This window comes from Heliconius melpomene, chromosome 13 (genome assembly GCF_056956725.1).
Source record: "Heliconius melpomene rosina isolate 202511_hmr_F chromosome 13, ASM5695672v1, whole genome shotgun sequence".
In the NCBI taxonomy this organism is placed as follows: Eukaryota; Metazoa; Arthropoda; class Insecta; order Lepidoptera; family Nymphalidae; genus Heliconius; species Heliconius melpomene.
Genome location: NC_140401.1, coordinates 497,978 through 523,544, shown reverse-complemented (window position 1 = coordinate 523,544; position 25,567 = coordinate 497,978). Strand labels below are relative to the sequence as shown.

The window sequence follows — 25,567 nt, the reverse complement described above, 5'->3', positions numbered from 1 at the left end:
CAATCAATTTTTAATAATTCAGCAAACTAAACGGTAAATACTTCAATTAGCTGATAACGAGCGTTTTACTTTAACAAACAGCTTTTGGAGTTGTAAGATCGCTTTTAAAAAACTGTTCTTAAAACGATAAAAAGGAAGAAAAATTTTCTTCGATTCCTAACTTCAGGCTATTATATTATTGACTCGGGGTTTTACTATTGTGCCATTTTTACCAGCTTCATGTTTTATACCTCATATAGCAAAGTGACAGAAATAAGACATAAAGGCGTGCTCCATTTTTTGCTCTGGTGGCGGATTTTGTATAACATATTTTCGGACTATTTTTTGACTCCACACTGTATCACATAGCAGGGTAAGCAGAGGGAACCTGGAAAGTAGTATAGTGTTCCTCTCAGTCAACCATCTACATGACTTAATTTTTTTTATAAAAGAAAGCACATGTCTCCATATAATTACTGTTTTATTGCTGGATTTTACGTTTTCCAGGCTCAATAACGATCCTGTCATACGCGTGTATGGGGAGGACGTTGTGCTCCGTGCGGCCGCCCTTTGACATCGACGAGGGAAACGTCAGCATGCAACAGGTGCTTTTGAGAATATGTTGTTAATGTTTAGCTTAAAATGTTATGAAATTAAAGTTAGAATTAAATTGTTTTACTAAAAATATTATTACGTGAAAATATGATAACTACTATTAACTTAATATAATATGTTTTTTGGTTAAACGCGCTAAACTATCAGCCACTGGATACCGACAAAATAAAATGAAAATATATATATATCATGTAATATAACCTTAATTGTCTCGCAACTATTTAGGTTATGTTACCTCCCTTTGCACTTTACCAATATTGTCTGTGCGAGGTGACTTTGTATTTCCACATTCAGAGTTACCTATAGCACTTAGAGTGTTGGGGGGGGGGGGGGGGGGGGCGAAACCTTGTTAAAAGTTAGTTGTAATAAATTAATTGCTAAAACGTTATTTTTAACAATTTCAAAGTGTTATTTTACACTCAGGAAATGAAAATATTTTATACTTTTTAGAAAACGTATAAAAATTTGAACGTAGTAGGATTGAAACCTCCGCCTCTTGGAAGCCGTCCAAGCGCTTTTGTTTTTTATATAAGGGTCAACGCAGTTTGATGAGAACGTATGGCTTAGCGATCAGAGCCCTTGGACGGTTTCCAAATGGTGCGACTGCCTACCCTGCTATATGTATAAATAGAGAATGTAAAAGCAAAAAATACTTTTTTGATTAGAATTTCCTAATATTACCATGAAGAACAGTGTGTCTTGCGCTAACATTATATACTCTTGTTATATAGTTTCTGTTGTGTTTAGGGACACGTCAATGAGATACGACAGCTCAACGCAGACTGGTTTATTACTCACTACAGATTTACGATACAGAACACTTTTCCTCCTTTAATTTAGTAACATAAAACATTATCTTAATTTTTCTCCTTTTCACACTTTTCCTCCTTTAATTAAAAAAAAAATCAACTAATTATATATTTAAACTAATTATATATATAATTATAAATTAAACTATCTATATTATACTAATATTTTATCTAATAAAATCTTATATCTTATATCTTAAAAATAAATATCTAATAATATAAAAAACTTATTTCTTTAATGCTCTTAACAATTCTTTACACCGTAAAGCAGCTTTTCGTTCCCGTCGGTTATTATCGGCGGGTGGCGTGGGCGGCGTGTTTAGCAAGGGCGATTGTGGCTCACTAGTTCTTACCTCCTCACTGGCGAAGGACTCATCTTCAACCATTAAATCTTCCTGGTTTTCTGAATCGGATACGTCTATAGTCCTACTCAATGAATGGCGCGATTTATTACTGTGTAATTGATTAATATGCCGTTTATGGATTTGCCCACTATTTGTTTCAATAGTATAAGAAACTGGCCCTGTTCGGTTTGCGACAACCCCCTCAGTCCATTTACGACCCGACTTACCATAATTACGTAACATGACCGGCTCGTCGCGCGCCAACACTCGTAGCGGACGGCCCGTGCTCTGCTCACGGCGTAACTGATCGCTGCGAATGCGTTCAGATACGTCGGGCCGTAGCAAATCAAGACGTCCGCGTAGTCGTCTACCTAAAAGAGCTACCGCTGGTTCCCTGCCCGTAGCACTTTGTTCCGTATTTCTATATGTAAATAGAAATCTGTTTAAAGCCGTACTATAATCCTCTCTGTCTAGTTGTGTCTTTCTTAAAACACGCTTAATCGAACGAACTGCATTCTCGGCAGCGCCGTTGCTTGACGGATTATACGGGGCTATTAATGTATGCTTTATACCGTTCCGTTTCAAATACTGCGCGAACTCTGACGATGAAAATGGTGGACCGTTGTCGCTCACTAGACGTTTTGGTAAACCGAAACGTGCAAATAACCATCTTAAACTATCTAAAACAATTGTAGCTGATGTCGTTGTTACTTTCTCCACCTCTATCCATTTTGAATGTGCGTCAATAACTACAAGAAAATACATATTACTGAACGGACCTAGGAAATCAATGTGCAGTCGCTACCAGGGCTCGGGAGGCCAGGGCCACGAATGCAGCGCAGCGGCGGGCGGGGCGGCCGACACCGCGCGGCACGACGCACACTCCCGCGCCACGCGCTCGATGTCCGCGTCTATATTTTCCCACCACACGTAATTACGCGCGATTTGTTTCATTTTCACAATCCCCATGTGACCGTCGTGTATTTCATTCAAAACTAATTCCCTCAAGGACTTAGGCACCACTATTCTAAACCCCCACACTAAACAACCCTGATCAACATGTAAATTATCCTTTCGATTATAATAAGTATTTAAAATTTTATCAGTTAACCTCTCAGTTGGCCATCCGTACATCACAAAACCATAAATTTTACTTAATACCGGATCTTTAACCGTTTCACTTTTAATCTTTAAAACTAATCGGAAAGTGACCTTGTACATAATTTAAATAACTACATTCTCGGTCATTACCACTCGTTTGCTTACATGGCAAACTGAGAGGAAGACGGGAAAGAGCATCTGCGAAACAGTTTTTTGATGAACTTACGAACTCGATATCATAATCGTAGGCAGCCAACTTAACTGCGTACCGTTGTAGACGGCTGGCAGCGGTCACAGGTATTCCCTTCTTTTTACCGAAAACTTAACGGACGGTGATCGCTGCGCAAAGTAAAACATCTACCATAAATATATTGGTGGTGTTTACTCACCCCGAATACTATTGCTAAAGCCTCTTTATCTAATTGAGAGTAACCCACTTCGGCCACATTGAGCGTCCTCGAAGCGCAACACACCGGCCTCTCAGTTCCATCTGCGTACCGCTGTGTAAGCACAGAGCCCACGCCATAAGAACTGCTGTCCACCGATAATATAAGTGGAAGGCTAGCATCATAATGAGCTAAGACAGGAGCACTACTTAAAATATTTTTTATTTTTATAAAAGCTGCCTTACACTTATCTGACCATTCCCATTTAATATTTTTTTTTAAAAGACAATAGAGTGGTTTGAGAATATCGCTCATGTTCATACAAAATTTGGCATAAAAGTTTACAAGTCCCATAAAACTTTTAAGTTGAGTAATATTAATTGGAGGAGGTGCAGCTACAATTGCCTCAATTTTTTTTTTGTCGGTATGCAAACCAAACTTATCGATTTTATATCCTAAATAAGTGACACTGTCCCTGAAAAATTTACACTTAGAAAAGTTAATTCTTAAGCCGTTTTCACTAAGTCTTTGTAGTACTGCTTTTAAATTGGACAAATGCACATCCTTATTTTTACCAGTAATACATATGTCATCCGCAAAAACTGCCGTTGACGGCAATCCACTCAATGTCTCCTCCATGATTTTTTGAAAATTTTCGGGAATACATTTTATTCCAAATGGAACCCTTTTATAAACAAAAGTACCAACATGTGTTGTAATCGCCGTCATCGGCTGTGACTCCTCATGCAAAATACATTGTTGAAAGGCGTTAGACAGGTCCAATTTAGTATACTGCTCACCTCCCCCTAAAACTGCAAATAGGTCCTCAATCCGTGGCAAAGGGTAATGATAATCCTTCAATAATGGGTTAATGGTTATTTTATAATCACCACACAACCTAATACTACCATTACTTTTAACCACCGGTACGATAGGGGTACCGTAGTCTGACCGTTCTACTTTAAAAATCACACCTTCCCTTTGCAACCGGTTGAGCTCCTCTTCTACAGGCTGCCGCAAAGCCAGAGGCAATGGCCGCGCTTTAACAAATACCGGTGTAATATCTTTTAAATACAATCTAAACTTAGATTTGAATGTTCCTAGCCCCTTAGCGAAAACATTCGGAAATTCATTACGTAACGATGTCGCCATCGAGTCCTCATACGATAAATTATGGCATTCTACTACAGCTAACTTCAAGTCTTTAATCCAGGCGCGTCCCATCAGAGGAGGCCCGCCATTTTTAATAATATATAAATTAAGCTTCGCGTAATGATTACCGCAACAAACATTAACAACAATGTACCCGAGAGTCTCGATAACGTCACCCGTATATGATTTTAAATTAAGAATTTTACTTTCAATTGGAATATTTGAGAAGTTCTCATCATAATAATGTTTAGAAATTATAGATATTTTGCATCCCGTGTCAATTTCAAATTTACATTTAATATTTTCCACCATTAAATTAATATAGAACGGTCCGTCGTCGTCATTATTAATAACTAAATTATAAAAGTTACAATTATCATCCTCAGCATCGGACTCATTTAAAAAAAACTGATTTTTATAGCCCTTCCTAACGGAAGTATTTTTACATACTATTTTTAAGTGGCCCTTTTTACCACACGCATCACAGTTGTAATGCTTAAAACGACACTTGCCTTCAGCATGACCGAATTTACCGCACCGCGAGCATGTACGGTCCGAGCGGCTCACGCTCGTGCCGCCGCCACCGCCGCCGCCGCCGGTGCCACCACGTGCCCGCGGACCGGCTGCGCCCGCGCCGATCCGGTGCAAGCCGTCGTCATCGAGCGGAGGCGCGCTGGATTGCGCGCTAGCCGAGTTGCCTGAAGCTCTAGCCGTAACCGCGTGCCGCTCCGCCGCCTCGAGCGCCAATGCCAATTCCACCGCTCGCTTGTAGTCTAACTTACTCTCTGCGAAGATTCTTGATCGCATATCTTCATCGAACAGTCCAGAAACAAATTGATCCCGCAAACATACTTCTAAACAAGAACCAAAGTTGCACGTTTTCGCAAAATGTTTTAATGCTTGTAGGTATTCGCGAATACTTTCTCCTTGTCTTTGCACACGTTGGCGAAAAATGTGCCTCTCCGCGATCTCGGACCGTTCTGGTTCTAAATGTTCCTTTACTAACTTTACAAGGTCGTCGTAAGATTTTGTTTCAGGTATGCTGGGAGCACATAAATCGCACATTAAATCGTAGCATTCCGCACCCACTACTGTTACCAACGTGGCCACTTCCAATGACTTATCTATGTTATTCAACATAATAAACTGATTCACTCGTCGAACATAAGCGTCCCAATTGCCATTTCCTAAATTATATGGTTCAACTCGTCCAATAGGCATTGTTATTAATTTCGAACTAACACGTGTAAGTAAATGATCCTCGTCGCCACTGTTGTGTTTAGGGACACGTCAATGAGACACGACAGCTCAACGCAGACTGGTTTATTACTAACTACAGATTTACGATACAGAACAGTTTCCTACATACTCTTTTATATACGACGTTAGATAAATATTTTTTGTTGCTTTACGCTGTACCCGTATATAAAACGCACACAGATCCCGCAGGGTAGTTGAAGGTAGGCTAATGTTAAAACATTGCATTTCCCAAATTACTAACATTTTAATAATAATAGCATTATGTGAATAATACATTTCAACCAATATTTCAGTCTAAAAGTTACTTAAGAGCTTAACTATGGTTTATGATGGGTAGTAGCGAGACCCCCACTGACTGAAATAGTAGTTATAACTTAAAATAGAAAACACTAACAAATGTCGATTCTTTACTTGTTTATAAGAAGCTGTTGTTTAAGTGTTTTTAATATTCACTGCCACTTTTCGTCGTCTTATAAGTCTTTTTTAACTGACTGCGCGACGCAAAGGAGGATAATGTGTTTATCATTTGTTAACTTTTATAAGTACTATTCGTTGACCTACAATTTTGTAATAGGTACAGAAGCCTCTGTGGGAGAGTTTAAGTCGCACTTACTTGGTTTTTTTAAATATACAAATTAAAACGAACTTTTTTCTTCTAGTTCCACGTTTTTTTCTTACATGTAGAGAAATAGGCCGAGAAAACGTCGTCCTAAAACAGGCTGTTAACCAGTGCCCGCTCCAGTTTCGAGACATTGCGTGTTGAGACAAAACTCAACGCCTCGCTTTGTCTTCTTACCAGAGCTAAAAAGAAATAACCATTCCTTCGAGTGGAGATTGAACTTACAACTCTTACAAAATGCTGCACTCAACGATGCAATAATACAAATAATTATAAGTAACGAACCAATTACAGTTTTATAAATTTTTGTTCTAGGGTCTAAGACTAATGAAAGAGAGAAAAAGAGTGGCATGGATACTACTTCTCCTGGCTGTTCTATTCGCACTTTGCTGGATGCCGTACAACATAATGCAGCTCCTTCTAGACATCAACGCGGTCAATCCTAAGGATTTGAGCATGTACCTACCGTATGCTTTGTTTGTTGGTAAGTCTTAATTTTTTTATTGTTTTTAGGGTCCGACTCGTGAAAAATTAAATATTTAATATTTTAATTTCCTCAGAAAGTAGAGAACGGAAGTGTCTTATTAGGAACGTAGTACCTTAACACTACATTCCAGGATCCCTGCCTAGCCTGTTATATGTGTGGGATATAGCACAAAACATAATAATTGAGGAAATAAATTTAATTTACGTGTAGGTTCACTCTGTAAAAATTATATTTAGAATTGGGGGAAATAAATTAATTTTTAACAAAAACAAAAACCGACTTCTAACAACGAACTAAAAAGTGAAACAAACAGGCTTAGTAATTAGATATTGTAGTAAAGGTGTTGTAGCATTAGTTTGACACCGACTTCAAAATTATAAAATCTTTGTAAAATTATTTTTCACTTTTTAGTTCGTTGTTAGAAGTCGGTTTTTGTTTTTGTTAAAAATTAATTTATTTACGATTTTTAGTGATGGGTAGATCTTAAAATGATGCTTCTTGAACGAGTGGTGATGGTGGTAGTAGTGGTTGTCAACGAGTGGTTGTGATTGTTCTATGTAAAACTTCATTTAATTAGCTATTATTTTTGTGCAAAGTTACATTTTGGTATATTGACAAGAACAAACATAAAAAGTATTCGGGTGAATTCGGAATCTCCCTTTTTTGAAGTTGAAAATGAGAACATCTTCTTTTTTGAGATTGGTTGAAAAGAAATGCAACGATCAGGAATCTCACTTCTGACATCAATTTAAAAAGTTTTTGCTTGTAACTATTACAGTATAATTAATTTTTTACCAAAAAAAACAAACTTTCTCAATTTTCTCCGGATTCCATAATCGAAACCTAACCAAACTTTCACCAAATTATCCTTGAAATGTATCCTTTCAAATAATAAAAGAATCATCAAAATCGGTTGGCGCGACATTGAGTTATTCGGCTATTAGTCGCGCACATGCATAATGCAAATTTAAGACTTATGTGATTTTCTCATGGATACCATTGTCAGACATGGACCAAAAAAAAATGGGACCATTCGAGAAGCTATACCTTTCAAATAAAAAAAATATACCAAAATCGGTCCACCCAGTTAAAAGTTATGAGGTAACAAACATAAAAAAAAAAAATAATACAGTCGAATTGATAACCTCCTTTTCTTACAGAAGTCGGTTAAAAATGAGCAGAGTATATTAACACTCGGTTATCTATGGCTAATCACTTCCATTCTAAACTTTTCGCCAAATTCTGAGTGCATTGCATGTTGAGTGACGGAACTCAACGCCGCTTTTTGTCGCGTTACCAGAGCGAGATAATGAATGTATTCAATATTCAATTTCAAGTGGGAATCGAATCCTCAACCTGTAACATTTACAGTCGTAAGCTTGTGCTCCTGCCACAAGATTGGCCTCACACAAAAGATATTATTTTCTTAATAAAATAAATTGGTAACATTAAAACTTATTGTAGTTTTCTCAAATATGAGGCTATTTCGTTTTTGCGACCAGCTTGAGCTTATTGTTTGTTTTATACTGTCTTTTTTAATTGTGGGACTTTCTTTATTATTTACAGGATATGAAGCTGTTATTGCTTAAGTTAAGACTTAAGACTCTTCATTCTCCACTTTCCGTCCAATTTTCATGGCATTGCCTGGGGAAAAGTCATGCTGTGTTTTTTTAGCAAAACAAGGAAGTGAAAAGAAAGCTAATCAACATTTGAAAAATATTTTTTGTAGTTCAATGTGTCACTATTTAAAGAATAGAGAAGAAGTCATTAACAACAAATGATTACTGTCGGACATAGTTAATTGTTTTTTTAATAGATCAATCTTGTTTCGCTGTCTCGTCGCACTTTGCTGTGAACTATTGGCAAGTAGCTAATAACATATTTGTATCTATAGTCACGCGAGCTTTGGAAAAGATAAACGCTTTTGGTAAAGTTTAAACACGTATCTTATCTTTATTCTAAAGTAAATTATATTTTAGAAAGAGCAGCTGTTGATTTTTTGCCGGCTCTTCTCAGCAGTTCTGATTTCTGGGCCACTAATGCCATAATTGAATGAAGAATATTTTGAGTTTGGGTATCGTTGATATGGTGGTGAAGAAAGTCAGGCCTTTTATTACAAGTTTCGAAATAACCGAAAACAAACTGGAATTTCTTGGCGAAAAATATAAATGTATTTTTTTTTAGTACAAAAAACAAAACCCAATAATAATTATTATCCTAGTAGCTCCACGCTGTATCCAGCATAGTAGAGTGGACACCTAGAGAGAGAGGGAACCTAGTCACTTATCATTTCTTAAAGTGTCTTGAAAATTGGGCACATAATTAGAGTCATAACGTTCATATTCTTACTGACATATACTATGAATCGACAACTGTCCTGTTTACAGTCAGATACCAGCTGGCTTGCTATGGGCGGGATATAGTGAAGCTAAAATAAATTATCAAATAAAATAATACTTAATACTCAACAAATTGTTAAAATATTTTATTTCATATCTCTTGTAATGTATTCAAATTTAAATGAAATTTTTATTTTAGTTTTAAATAAGATATCTTATACCGTCGTGCCAACAAAAGTGTAATATTACAAATCACTGTTACTTAATCTGATTACAACTTTTCTTATTATCAAATTTTGTATTGAAATTGTAGACATATCCTTTTAATTTTAATCTAGATTAAAATATAAAAAATAGCTACTAGTTAAAAAGTATTATTCCTCTAGTAGGAATCAAATATACAAGTACAAAAATTTTACTATACTTACATAAACAAATAATTCCAGTCTACAAGATCTTTTTAAGGCAAACTAAGGGTTAAAATTGTCATTTTCTGCAAATAATGGTTTGGGCTTGGCCTTTACGAGATACTCAATTGGGACACTTATTTTTATAGCTCTCCAACACTGAACCTTGTTCAACTACGTTAAAAATAGTAATTTGTTTGGTTTTATAACTTTTTTTCGTCGTACATATGTACATGGTACAAGACAGAGTCATATCACAGGGATGTATGCTGAAGTCTTTCAAGCTATATTTTTAATATTTTCAAGTCTAAGAAAAGAAAAATATTTTTAGAAAAAGAATTCTAAAAAAAATAAACGTAGCGGGATTCAAATCCACTTAGATTTCTTGGAATCAGTCCAAGAGTGCTCAGTAAGCCACAGGTTTTTATAGTAAGCTACGTCTAATTCTTATCCACTTGCTTAATATTTTTTGCATTTTTTTTTAAATATATCTTTTAAAATGTTATGCTACCAATTTTAGCACGGCTTTTACAAATAGACACAGTGTTTCAAGAGGAAGGCTTACGTGTATCAGAACTAGGGAATTAAAGTAATGTCTCTTATGCGACGGTTGTAAGTTTAGTTCCCACTCGGAGGAGTGAAATATTATCGCTCTGGGTACAAGGCAGTGCGCAGCGTTAAGTTCCGCTTCTCAACATACACTGCCTCAAGAACTAGCTTACCCTGCCATAATATGTTTGGCATACAGCGTTTTTTTTTTTTAATATAATAATTCCTATGATATGAGATTAAACTCTCAATTACGTGTACGGTCCGACCCACTATACTACAGTGGGCTCTACAAAAAACTATTTTGTTCCTATATTTTAGTATAACACTTATGTTCTGAACAAGCGCGCGTGAACGGATAAGGATGCCATGTTTACTATTCGACATCGGTACCGCAATAAAACCACTCAAGCGACCCCGACTACTTGGTTTACCCTTTTTTATGTCGTAAAACACATTAACCTTTAACTATGGACGTGATTTTTTTATAACATACATATGGACGTCGGGTCTGTCAGACCAGTGTATTTATTGGTCATATTCCGGCTGTGTTTTAAAGGAAGAAGACAATTTTATGTTTTAGTTTACATGAATAGCCTCAAATCAAGCAAAATCAATATAAATAAAATCACTTTTTATTAAAGTTTACGCATCACAACGATTTAAGTAACTTAAAGTCACAATTTCAGTCTTAGGCCACATGGGATGACTCTTAAGAAAATAATACTATAAAAAAAAGACAGATAATAAAATAAATATTTTTTTAACAAAATATAAAGTCTAACAAATAAAAAAAATAAAGAAATTACATCTTATGTTATAAAATAAAAATTTTGACAACACCTCAAGATAAGGTATTATTGAACATCGATACACAATGGCTTTCAACATTGTAGGCAAACAGAACGATTGCAGTCAACATAAGTATGTGTTGTGTTTCTATATATCTTTTGGGGGCAAAGTGTACATGTTTTTTAAGATCCCAAAACTATTTTTTTTTGCTTCATGTTCAATAAATGATAGATCAGATCGCGAAACGCGAGTCAAAGTCATTCTCAATTCTTAGAGTAGTTTAGTATACGAAACGCGTCTTTTTATGTGATAAAGTGTTATTTTCTTTATAAAATGTCGTCGTCCAATTCTTTTGTTTGATGTTGATTATAAAGTACCAATATTTTTGTCCCTAACGTGCTAGGTCGATCATTTTTTTCCATTTTATCATAAAAACTAAAAAAAATTAATCTTTTTTAGGTAAATTATATTTATATTACTAAAATATATAACAAACAATGCCAAATAATATATGATATAAAACAATAAAAACATTTGAATACAAATAATACAATTAAAATATTAAAGTATATTTTGTAATATTATAAAAATATATGGCGTTTTGAAATCATTCATGTATGGGAAACATGGACGTCGGGTCTGACAGACCCAGGCCTCGTTTAGAAAGTTAAATACTCACGTGTTTTGAACCCAGAGACACAACCACTGCTATCTACATTCATTTTGTCATTAACACGAAAGGTACTGAGAGACTCGGTGGCGGAGGTCACCGAGAAGTGGCCGATTTGTAAAATTCGTAGAACTGTCTGGTCTGTCAGACCCGACGTCCATACTTAAAGGTTAAATACATATTTTATTTAAATTTATCTTTACGCTGTATATGTTTCAGAGTAGACAGAGGTATCTTAATGTCCACTAGAGATATTTCTATCCTCAAGATAATTTTTGAGTTTAGCTACTTAATAAACTTAGCTCAACGCTGCGCTTTATTTTGTTACCACAGCGAGAAAACAGAACAAAGCCTCTCCCCTAAGTGGGAATGAGCCGTTTTTATGTTTTCATGTTTTCGTTTATTGCATAGGTACATATATAGGTATATTAACAAGCAGTGCCCGCAATTTCGTTCGCGCGTATCATCTATCTATCTATACTACAATAAAAGTGTAAAAAAGAGTCCGTCAAGAGAATTTAATTCACACGGACACTACAAATATCTTACTTTGAAATCAAACTCATAACTACTACGAAAATTTATTGTTTTTTTCTCCAACTCACAGGTCACGCTAATTCAGCTGTCAATCCTATAGTGTATTGCCTCATGACCAGAAACTTCCAGCGCTCGGTGCATAAACTGCTGTGTGGACGTGCGATGTGCCAGCAAACTAAGTTCACGGTACGTGGGTATAGGTATAGACCACTCTATGAGATCTAATCATAACATCGTATGTTTTAAAGACAATTCAAAAAAACTCTTAAAAAATATACGCTTGAAGATACAAATTAAACAAATGTGAGTCTAGGCTTGAGTGGTTCACTAGTAACCTCTGAAAAGTTCTAATCGACCAAAAGATCTGATATCCTGGCTCCATTATCTGTCATATCATATTGTTGTAATTGCTTACTTATCATCCGTTTTTGTAGCTTCAAGCTGCATCCCGCACGAAGAAGGGCAGGCAGAGGAAACCTTTCAGGGTTCCAAACCTAGAGTTAAAATTTCGTTCCTCATTAACAAATTTCCATTCCTCAATTTTCGCCGAAATATTGAGGTAGTGCGTATTGAGCAGCGAAATATAACGCAGTTCTGTGCCTCGTCACTAGAGCAAGGCAATGAAAATATTTTTTTCACGAGACTCTTAACATTGTTTTGTAGAGCTGGTTCTTTTTTAGTACTTCATCCTAGTGCAAAAGTACACTTATTTATACTTTAGAAAATATGCTGTTTTAGTTATTTTTTTATGTGTAAATTGTGGAGAAGACTTTTATTTTAAAGTGTCAAACTAACACTAAGGAAATAAAAACATATAGTTTTCCAAATATATATCAATTTCATATATTTCGTACTCTACTTTCTTTTATAAAAGTTATTATAGTAATGCAATGCAAAACTACAATTAGTTTCAAAATAATACCTCGAACTAAGGCAATACTTGGCCACTTTATAATTGAGTTCCAAGAGTCCAGCACTGCGGATATTGGATGGATAGAATAATAGAAGTTCATTATAGAGACCGTTGTTTTCCACCATGTACAAAATTGTTTTGCACGTGCAATAAAACCATACAGCTTCACGCTGTATCCCGCATGCAGCAGAGTAATTAGAGACAATCTAATTTTATGACTCTTTGCTAACCCGCTAGCTCATTTTTGATACATTGCGTGTTAATTGGCGGAACTCTATGTAGCGTCGTCTTGTTACTAGAGCCAAATAAACAAACTTATTCATTATCCTGAGTGGGAATCGAAACCATAGTCAAAGCCTCTATCAAACTTTGTTAAATATATGTACATTTTTATAAAAATAGAGTAAATAAAAGATTTAATTAATCATAATATGTTTACAAAAACTCATATGACCTTTGAAAACGTAATTGATATGCCTTTGACTCTCCTGCTTGTCGGATTATTTAAAATAAACATTTTATTTAAATAGACATTACTAGTCGAGACTTTAGAGTAAGAAAGACACAAGATTACATTCTTGTTTCTTTTAAATAGCTTCACGTTGTTTTCCTCATAGCCGAATCGATAGCGTGAACCAAGTGCGAAGACTCCGTTTCTCACTTTCTCCCTCATTTTCGAGATATCGTTTATTGAATATCGAAACTCAACAGATCTACTAGATCTTGTAGAACTACCGGAGCGAAGAAATAAAAATATTTTTATTACTGACTAGCGGACGCGCGCAGCTTCGCTTACGTATTAAGGGGGTGAATTCTAATAAACCATGAAACATGTGTTCAATGAAATATTTTTAAGAGTCTAAATATCAAATTTTATAAAAATCGGTGGCGATTTAAGAATTTTTCTATACAAACTTTCAACCCCTTATGGAAGGAATTGTAGAAAACCATGAAACACGTGTTCAATTAAATACAGGGTGAGTCATATTGAACTTTCCGATTTCAATAAGGTGTGTATTAAAAACAAAGCGACATGCAGTAAAAATTATTTTATTGTTTGAAAGCACATAACATGCAGTTTTAATTTAGTTGGTTTTAAAAATGATATCCTGTAAATGTCTACCTCCATTGACCACACACTGCTGAAGCCTTTCCCGGAAGTTGTCCATTACTCGTCGAGTCATATTCAGCGGAATAGCATTGATTTCTTCCGTGATTGCAGCCTTCAGTTCATCGATGGTTCGGGGACGATGCGTGTACACCTTTTCCTTCAGGTAACCCCAGAGAAAGAAATCGCAGGGGGTTAAATCAGGTGATCTCGGCGGCCACCCAACGTCACCTCGCAAAGAAATGAGATGACCGGGAAACATTTGTCGCAGGATTTCCATTGAACGCCTGGATGTATGGGCTGTAGCACCATCTTGTTGGAACCAGATGTTATCGTTGTCATGATTCTGCGTTAATTCCTCCAATTTCGGTTTCAGAAAAGTTTCAAGCATGTCGCAATACCGAGCAGAGGTAACTGTGACGACTTGACCATCTTCTTCAAAAAAATAGGGACCCCACACACCAAACTCTGCAATAGCGCACCACACTGTCACTCGAGGGCTGTGAAGTGGTCGTTCGTGTAGGTTTCGTGGGTTATTCTCAGCCCAGTATCGAAAATTCTGTTTGTTGACAGTTCCAGCGAGGTGAAAATGTGCCTCATCACTGAAGATCAAAACAGCAGTGCGGGGGATCATTGCTCACACTAAAACTGCATGTCATGGCGCGTCTAATGACACCATCCCCACCCTTCTACTCCTTCCCTTCTTCGTGCAACGTCCTTCCAAAACCGGAAAGTTCAATATGACTCACCCTGTACTTTTAAGAGTCTGAATTTCAAATTTTATAAGAATCAGTGCCGATTTAAATTTTTTTCCATACTAACTTTCAACCCCTATTTCGCCCCCTTTAGGGTTAAAATTTTCCAAAATCCCTTCTTAGTGGATGTCCAGATTACGAAAGTAAACATTTCTCCAAATTTCACGTTTCTACCATCAGCGGTTACGGCTGTGCGTGCGTCTTACCTCAGTCAGTGAGGACAAGTCCTTTTATATATATAGATTATTAATTCGAGTGGAGTTGTGCAACTGTGTTTACAGTCCGACGCTGTCGTATTGCTCTACGATGGGTAGTTTGTTTTTATTTATTCTGCACAGTTCTCTCTTACTCTCCGCTTTATGCCTAGACTATGACGTTAAATGCTATGGTATCCATTTCCCCTCGTTCACTATGCCTAACTTCCTCATATTTGCTCATATAACTTATTGACAAGTTTTCATGTTTTCATACAATACCAGTATTTGAAAAAACGTTTTCAAAATGCAAGATTTAGACTTTGTCTTGTATTTAGTAGGCAAAGTCTCAAAGAAGTTATCAATTCCTATGTAAACTTACAATAAAGTACTTCACATTCTGCAAACTCCCTTACAACCGTATTATGTTTTGGTATTTAAGCTATCTTTGCTCCGACACTAGACCGAAGAAACTAAGATATAAATTTGAATAAATATTTTATTTGAGTGGGATCGAACCCACAACTAGTCGCATTTTCAGTCACACGTCCCTGCGCCACGATTGGCCCCTATAGGTACATAAATGTATTATGTGCATTTAATTTGTATATTTTGATTATTTCGCATAAATGTAAATATACAAAGCTAAAGCAAATAAACCTAACTAAATTATTAATTAAATTGTATCAGAATCCTGGTAGGTATGTTGGTTGTTTCAGATAACAATAATATTTCCCTTTAAAGTTTGGTATCATAGAATTAACATACATAAAGTTATTCCAATACAATTCACAAGTCAAGTCGAATCCCTAATTGCTTATTGCCTTGTTAAATTGAAATATGAACCGTATGTGGCCGTAAGCGTGATAGTGGTGGTGTCGATCATCAATTGAGGAAATTAATTATTCTATTTTTCCTGCTCTAATAAGATAGAGGCCATTCATGGCGCAGCGACACAAGCGTACGACTGTAAGCGCAGTAGGTTGTTGGTTCGATTTCCACTTAAGGATATTAAAAATATATTTAAATTTTTTTTCTTCGCCCTGGTAACAAAGCAAAGCGCGCACGGAATGCCCCCAGAATTTGGAAAAAAACACTTCCCGTTTTAATGGGAACGGGGTGTCTAAACAGTGGTATCCCAGGTTCCTGTTCTCTATCATGCTACGGGCGGGATACAGCGTGACGCTTAATAAAATGTATTATATGCTGTCGTGACGCAGCGACGCAGGATCTGACTCTAAATGTTGTAGGTTCAATTAATTGAATTATTTTCGTTTACTGCTTTGCTAATATGGCACACACTCGCCACGCAATATAGTCAAAATTTTACGAAATGTGGAAAGCGGAGTGTCCTTAGATGCGGGAAGCGTGAACCAGTTTTTTTAACTAATAATATGTATGTAACTATAATATGTTTATTAACATATTTAATTACACAATAAAATCAAATCTATGTTATTCCAGTGGCGCTGTACTCAAAAGCCTGACGGATCCTCGAGTGACTATGAACTTTATCACGAGCCGCACAAGCGGTGCTATTTACAAGTGAGTTGGATTTAATTAAATTATAATTTATAGGCTACTTTATTAACTCAAGAAATGAGAGAGAATTTTCGTTTCAAAGGAACGTTATTTTACTTTCGGCCGGGTTTTGCTTAAAGTTCGGTTTAGATGTCATTAGATTATAAAAAACATGTAAATTAAGATTAGTTGTGGTGACGGAGTACAAGAGTGCGGCAGGTTGTTTTAATTTACACTCAAGGAAATGAAATGTTTAATATTTTCGTTTCTTCGCTATTGTAACAAGTCAAAACGCGGCGTTGAGTTTCGCCAATTAACGTGAAAGAAATTCTTTTAGAAAATTTGGTGGAAAGTGGGAAACGATATTCTCGTATTGTCCCTCTTCCTTCTTTTCTATGTGTGTACAACTGAAGCTAAATAAAAATGTAAAATAACTGTAATACATTTTATGAAGTACGTACCTTTATAGACGAAATAGCAAGACTTTTTAACTTCCCTACTAGTTTAGGGTAGATAAGTGAATGTATTAATGCATTACTTAAAGAGTATAATATGATATTTATTGAAAGCCTAACGGCATTCTTTTAAAGATTCGAACTTAGTAATATACTACTGTAGAACTATTGTCCGTTTTTCCTTTCATATCTGATACATTGCAAGTTCATTGATGTATCTAATCAGAACATTTATCTACAACAGATGAACAACCTACGCTACAACGGCCACGCTCACGGCGCGCCCTCGGCGCGAGGCATAGAGACGCGAGCCACTACCCAACTCAGTCACGTGACTCGATCCTCTCGCCGGACTGCGCCCGCGCACGCGCTCTCAGTGGAAATGCTTCAGCGACACGGACATATTGATTATAAACGTTAATTGTGTATAAATGTAATTGTAGTTTATATGTAAATATTATGTGTAAGATTATTCCTCAATATAATAATTATATTGATTAAAATAATATATATTCGTTTTAATTTTTCTCTTTTGTAATAATTTTTCTTTAAATTTCAAAAATTAGTTAAGATTTTGTGTGGGTGGTGGTGTATACCACCATAAACCATAAAACGTGGCGTGGGGAGTGTGGGAATGTGGAATTGAACCCACAACCATCCCGCTTACCGTTAGACGTTGTAGCACGGTGGTCTTTAAATATATAATTTCTGTATTGTACTAGATAGTTTTCAAATGCGGGAAAAGCGACAATTACCTATTAATTTTACCAATTATATTAAATGTCTAAGTAAAAAAATATTTTTCTTAATAATTATAATCTTTATTAATAAGAGATCCAAAGATGTATTTTTTCTTATAAAAATATTTAAATTAATTAACGTAATCCTCTTGAATTATTAATGATAAAGTCTATTCATATTATACACGTACCTATTTATTGAGAGCACTTAGGTTTAGATACGCTTACATGATGAAAAGCTGAAAAATATTAATGATTTTCGAACATTTTTTTTTACTTTCATCCTGAATTCCATTTAAAGCACAGTAAGTGAACCTTGTGTTAAGACTTCCTTTTCTCCAATTTTGAGAAATTTCAGTGTCTAATAAATTACTCTGTGTGGGAATCGAACAAACAACGTGCACGTTTGCACTCCTAGTATTTGTAGTAACGAAGTTTCATACAAACTTTCAACCCCAAAAACAACCCGCCTTAGCGAGCACCTACGTCCTAAATAACTCCTAATAAAATAATATATAACTCCTAATAAATAAATAAATAACTCCTATGCAAAATTTGAGATTCCTAGCACATGTAATTTCTGAGATTTCTTGATGAGTGAGTGACCTTTCGATTTTATATATCCTATCCTATCCTATATCTTATAAAACAAAGTCGCTTTTTGTGTCTGTCTGAACTTTCTAACTCTTCTTCTTCTAAACCATCCAACGGATTTGGATGCGGTTTTCACCATTAGGTCGAGTATTTCTCAGGGAAGGTTTATATATAGTTTATTATTTGTACATTCTTATGTAAATTAACATAAATACCATAAATGTGTATAAAGTCCTACCCGCTGAGACACTTTGGCGCATGCGCTGCTTTAATGGTAAATACTACATGAAAAAAATGTACTGGAGTATTGTTCCTCTTAATAAGATCTACAAAAAAGTCCGCGATGGCATATTCGTATCTTTTAAGAATAACGTGTAGTGATCATATTTCTGTCTAAAAATAGTACTTTCAATATATTTTTTATTGTGAGGGATATTTCTCCATAATGGTATTAATCCTTATCCTTTAAAATACTTTATTAAATTTTTACTTTAAACGAAGATAAAATTTGCTTTTTAAACTATTTCGAAATTGCGAATAGTTTTAGAGAAAAACGCATTTAATTATTGACACATCACGCCGTTCACACATCAACTGTATCGAGTCAAGTTTCACTTATCCCTTACTCTCAGCATATAAATAAGTATATTAGTTACGTTGGCCATTTAATGTAGATCAAAACTGTCTTTTCTGTTTTTCATTTTAATAAGTACTTTAGAAGTTGTTACAATATCAAAAAATCCTTGCTGCGAAACGCGCCTCGCGACGTTATGCTTATACAAGCGAGTCCGCCGCGCCCGCCTGCTTTACACGCATCGGTGGTTCAGTGGTAGAATGCTCGCCTGCCTCGCGGGCAGCCCGGGTTCAATTCCCGGCCGATGCATTTTATTTAATTTTCGTCACAGGCAGCCACGTAGTGCTTGCTTTTCATCAGGGACAGAATACCCTCTTCAGCATTAACCACAAGCTCGAAAAAAAAAACCCGCCTGCCTTTATAGCAACGAAGATTTAGATGCGTTTGCACGTATTGGATAATTCGAGTTGAATATATTATTTAATGTCATTTAACTATCTAAAAATAGTAATTTAAATATATTTTAATAAGTACTTGAAAAGATTAGTATCACAGATATAAAATTACGGTACCTACTAAAAAATCCTTGCTGTGTAAAACAATTGGAAAATCCTTATTGAAACTACGAAAATGCGGGTTGCATTAGGGTTTAATTAATATTCACATTATCTTAAGTGCTTTGCAAACATAGATTATATGAATAATCCAGGAGTAAAGGCGGGCGAAGCCGCAATAGGGTCGCTAGTATATAGATAAAACTGCATAACAGTGTTATTTAATTTATGTAAAGTTAAAATAAATTGGATAGCGCAAAATAATTCGCAATACCGAAATACATTTAATGTGTATTCATTTTCACATTAGTAATCATTTATGTTTTGAGGCCGTTATAGCGCAGAGGCACAATATCTGACTGTAGACGTGATAACCATCACGTCTATTCCCTCTCGGGGGGTGAATTATTTTCATTTTCTCGTTAAGCTCTTAACACGCAATTACAATACTTGGAAATAGTGGAAGTTAGCGTGGCACTTTTATTTATCGGAGTTATTATTACTATTGGGATTCAAACATCAAATTAAAATTATCTTTTTTTTTCAGCTTCACGCTGTATCCCGCACATAGCAAGGTAGGCAGAGGGAATCTAGTGTTAAGTAAGTAAACTCCGTTGCCCACTTTCCGCCGAATTCTGGAGGCATTGTGTGTTGAGTGGCGAAACTCAACGTCGCACTTCGCCTTGACATTAGAGCCAAGAAAATAAAATATAAATTTAAATAAATATTTAATTTCCTCGGACCTTATTAACATTAATTTAAAATAAAGTACCAGAACAGAAATAACCAATTAATCGTAATAAACATTAGTAGAACGAATTTGTCATATCATTGTATGGACAATTTATTACAGTTTGTATCTCATCAATCATTTAGTCTTCATTGTAAACATAACCTCTGCTTAAAATAAAGACTTTTTACATATTTATTTTTGAAGCAAAATATATGCTTAAGTGTTTGCAAGTTTGGACCTATTTGAAGGAAAAAATATTTTACTACATGTATGTATAATATATAATATTTAACTCGGTTTAAAAAAGTATAAAGGTGAAGAGGTACTAAACTAAGGTAATGAATTCAGCCACTCATCTCGCAATATCTCAAAAGTGTCCAAAAATTGGGCGAAAAGTGGAAAACGGAGTATCTTGTTTCCGCGGGCCAGTATCTGGGCCAGAAAAACAAACGTGTAATATATTTAATAATTCAATTTACAGTCAGGCGACCAGATTTTAATTAATTATTCAATTAATAATAAATATTAATTAATATAGGCGTTGAAAATGGAGAACAAAATATTTTTAACTCTATGCTCTATATTATTGCCTCCTTCATGCACGAATAATATGCGGGAAAAATGCGGAAACATATGGAAAATGAATCGAGATATATTTTAAAGTGTATAAGACTAAATGCCGCCATAAACTCTGTAGCTTCACTTCACTTCACAAGTCACTGGACTTGATTCAAAAGTGCCTGTAGTATCCTTATTGAACAAATGACATTTTGACTTTGATGAAAGGTGGATAACGAAGTAATATATTCCTAGACCGGGAAATTGAATAAATACGATACGATACACGTTCCTTTGAAGGCGAGAAAACAATTTATTTGCTGTTTTTTCCCATACAATAACATCAACTTCAACTACGATCTTTACGATATACGATTTGATAAGGGTAATTATTATACTTAGAAATCATAGGAAAACTTATAAGTATTTAAATCTATCGGGATTTGAATCCTCGCCTCTTGGAAGCCGTCCGAGCGTCGAGCGCTTTGATTAGTAAACGTCAAAATTCTTATACCTTTTTTACAACATTTTTGTTTGTTAGGAATAAATTATTTTCTCACTCTGGTCACAACGCGTTAAAGTGCGGCGTTTAGTTTCCCCAGATAACACGCAATATCTTAAATATTGTATTTTCTAAGGGTCTCAGTAACAGGGCCCCCTATCTACTGCTACTACTCTGTAAAGCACAGTGAAAGCATCAAGATCTACTAAATAAGCAATATCACCAATATACTAATAGAACATCGGTAGTATATATAAAGAGTATCCGCTATCAATTTCGTAAGTTCGAAACGCTCGTCTTAAATCATGACTTTTTTGTAGATCCTCCTACAAAATGGGCTCAATATATCATAATGTTATCGCAAATATCTGCTCGCTGGCTTAGCTGTAAGTTTTTTCATCTCTTTACAATATTAGCTGTGGTATAATATATCTAAAAAAATATTTTAAATTACTTTTATTATATATTATTAATTATATAATATTATCAAGTTGAAGAGTTTGTTTTGGTTGACCACTCAGGAATTACTGGTTTAAGTTAATAAAATATTTTTAATGTTAAGAGTTCATTTATCGATAAAGGTTGTATGTAAACGCTGAATGTGTCAAAACTCTGAATTATTTATATTTAGCGTATTAGGTAGCATAATAATATAACAACTAGTATAAATTTTAAAAAATTATAAAATCCTTATCGCACTCCAACGAGGATTCCGTAGTAACAAGAATATATAAAGGTAACTTAATGCAGGTATAGCAACTACACCTAGCCAAAACGTTATTATCATTTTTCACCAAAAAAATTATTAAGAGGAAAATAGACATTTAAAAATATTCAAAAATACTATTCCAATACCAGGACAAGGGATAAATGAATAGGGCTGAGTGAGAAACATTATGGGGATTAAATCCACAATCATTGCGTTTACTGTAAACAAACGACGTACTATATGTTTAAATAAGATTTAAAAATATAATCGATACTGAGGCCAGTCGTGTCGCAGGGGCATAAGCATGCCACTGTAAACGTGACAGGTTGTGGGTTCGATTTCCTTCCGGAAACGAGACAAAATGCGGCATTCAGTTCCGCCACCCAACACATAGAGCCTCCTGGACCCATTAAGAGAATGGAAAATTCTCTTAATGGGTCCGTCCATTTAAAAAAAGATCCCATGTCTTAAAACGAGTTCCCAGGTTCCCTCTGCCTACCCTGATATTACGTGAAGTATACAACGTGCAGCTATAAAAATAGTAAATTACGTTATAAAGTTCAAGATGAAAGAAAATACGGCCATATACTCATATGGATGAGAGATGTAGTCCACTCTCATAGTAAATTATACTATTCACAGAAATTCTCTAAGAACATTTTTCATCCAAATGTTTTGTTTGTTCTTTATTATGAATAGTAATGCCATTCAAGAACATTTTCTGTCATAATATAAAACATGGTTTTGATAAAAAAATTCGTGTAAGCAAATATTATGACAGACAAACTTTTATAAGATTTTCTTGTTTTTACTTCGCGATGTGTTCCGCATAATGGAGGGTACATAGAATAAACTTCATGTCAACTGGGAACTCGGAGGAATGAATTATTTTTATTACTTTGCTCTGGTTCTAAGACAAAACCAGATGTTAAGTTAAGCTACTCAGCACGAAGCGTTTCGGAAATTAAGTCGAATGTAGGCGAGGTAAGTAAGTAATATACTTCTACTACTAATAAGTCTGCATTATATGTTTTACGTAGGCAAAGCGTGAAGTTAGAAGAAAAGGAATAAGAAAAAGTAATAGTAAGCATTATAGCCTAGGAAAAATAATAGAAGTGCAGTAAAAACTTGTATTTTCCACATGTTTATAAAGTAAAATGTGACATCCACTGGCGCAATTAGAGCATGGATGGTTGGAGAGCTCGACTCTACGAAACATATGACAATGTTTATTCGGTTCTTGAACTTGTTAACTTTAAAAATGCTTGCGAACGTTGATTTTGTTGAACTCACAGAAATTGCAAGTTACATTTTATCTATTTATTGCATTAAGGATTATTATTACTTAATTATTTTAACGATATTTTTGATTTCTTTTTTGTAAAATTGAACAAAAATAAAACAAGATCTTGTTAATGAACTTATATTATACCTCCTGAATTCATGTAACGAGAAAGGTCAGTATTAACATTTAGAAAGTTTTTCAGCTAACACCACTACCATGCGGTAGATCAAAAGGTCAGCTTTATACTTGTTTAATAATAATACTCTATTGATATCAATCTAAACAAAAATTTGCCTTATTTCTGCCTACACTGCTATCTTCTAGTAGCAGAGTATGTGTAAAGAACCTTGTGTAGACACTATTTTACACTTTTCTTTAAGTTTTTCCCTTTTTGTGGTAAGATAAATTTTGTATTATAAATAGCTGTTTATCATCAACAAAATAGCTGTACATCAATAACAACGTTGAGAATGGAGCGTCTTATGATTTTCTCTCCTTGTTTTATGTGAAAAATAAGAAATATTGAGTTTTCATTGAATAAAGTGCTTATACGCGTTTGCATTTTGACGTCCAAAATGCAAACGCTGAATCAGCCATGAAATACATCGAATAAAAGTTTTATCGCCTCATAAAATAAAGTTGTGCGAAGTTTGTGTTTCAGAAGTTTGTGCATAGCTCGGACTATTTAAAATAAACTTTTGATGTTTAATTAATTAAATTATAGGTTATTTTCTCATTAGATTGATGTTTATATTATTTATTTGAGAAATATAATCGTAAAGTTTAATTTTACTTACAGATAATTTGATCTAGTGGATTTACGTACATTTATGTTTCACTTTTATTACGCTAAATATTCACATTTTATCTTCTCTTCAACTGTGGCTTCGTCTGTGTGGTCTAATCGAAAATCTAAGAATTGTATATTGCATTGGGTTACAAAGATACGATTAACCTCAAACCAGTACTTAACGAGTTTGGCTTGTTTAACCAAAGAACGTTTAGATCTACAGAATATTAGCATATGTGGAAATATCTGGAGTAAGATAAGACAATAGTCTTTACCCTCGACATCTCAAAGGTATTCAAAGGTATTATACGAGTATAGTCTTATTGGTGAGCTACCCGCATATCCATACATATTTTTCTGAAACCTGCATCTTTGGGTATGCAGAAGACACCACTCTCACTCGCGTCTCAAATCGTATCTTACTTAGATATACAAATAATGCTCTTTACTGTGCTATTACATATATAGTTATAAATTTGAATAACCACTAAAATAAACTATTCTACGCTCAATGCCTGTGTTTATATATAAAATTAATAAATTAAAATAATTAAATATTATTAAATATATATTAATAAAATAATTAAATATTAATTAAAATAATTAAATATTGTGTGACAATAAACATGTTACATATTACGAACGTAATCAAATCTTCATCTTTATTCAATAGTATTAACGCAAAAATATATAAAAGTATTTATTTAGCGAGGAAAGATATTTTCTGCTGAGCAATAATTTCATTCTCCACTCTTCATTTTAATAGATCATTATACGAATTTATATTAGAATATTATAGTGTTACAATGACAAAATTGATATTTGTATTTTGTAAAAAAAATATTAAAATAATAAAGTTTTATATATTTTGCTGGGCTTATCTTGGTCGGATACATGGTGACCGTTTACATTAAAAATATTTTAAGGCCTATTGCCTTTATTAACGGCGCTTTGTCTTGTTAATAACAAAATACGGTAATAATAGCAAGTGACGGTTAGTACTTATAGCCTTTATTCGTCGTATTCAAAAGATGTTTTCAAAGGTCTCTGAAGCCTTTTTAGGCGTTTGCTCGTTTATCATTTACAAGGCGGAATGCTTTACAAAATTATCATTAAAATATCACTCAAATAGTACTAATGTATCTAATTGTAAGGAATGATTATGAGTTTCATTTTTAATTGAGAAATATCATCTATACATAAGACATTTTTTTTATACTTAACTGAGGACTTACTGAATGCTTAGGTTATGATTTAAACGTAATAGTCCTAGGTCAGATACGAGAGATATTAGTTGAAAGTTTTAATACAAATTACTATTTCATGGAATTTACTATGACGATTATTCATTACCGTCTACAAATTCAAATTCTGTAAATATGCACAAGTATAAATTTGCCAGAAATATGTAAACGAATGTTGATATGAAAACCGGAAATATCCGTAAATTAATAATAATTCTTCTAAGGGGTGACCGAACCCCATTTGGAATTAAGATCGCGGTGCAGTAGGAAAACGTCGTCAAGCGAAACTCAT

The 25,567-nt window shown here is 34.6% G+C and overlaps 1 protein-coding gene and 1 long non-coding RNA gene across 2 annotated transcripts in view; one reads left to right on the top strand and one right to left on the bottom strand.

The window, feature by feature from the left end:
* LOC146532375 (neuropeptide FF receptor 2-like) overlaps positions 1-17,500 on the top strand; it is a 44,416-nt gene extending 26,916 nt beyond the window's left edge. Inside the window, exons 5-9 of the mRNA XM_085196679.1 lie at positions 487-584; positions 6,581-6,749; positions 12,117-12,232; positions 16,481-16,561; positions 17,237-17,500. Of these exons, the coding sequence (XP_085052805.1) occupies positions 487-584; positions 6,581-6,749; positions 12,117-12,232; positions 16,481-16,561; positions 17,237-17,413 (641 nt within the window). The 3' untranslated portion in view covers positions 17,414-17,500. The remainder of the gene's footprint in view (positions 1-486; positions 585-6,580; positions 6,750-12,116; positions 12,233-16,480; positions 16,562-17,236) is intronic.
* Positions 1-25,567, bottom strand: part of LOC146532374 (uncharacterized) — a 131,344-nt gene that overhangs the window by 61,257 nt on the left and 44,520 nt on the right. The gene's annotated exons all lie outside the window — the stretch shown is intronic.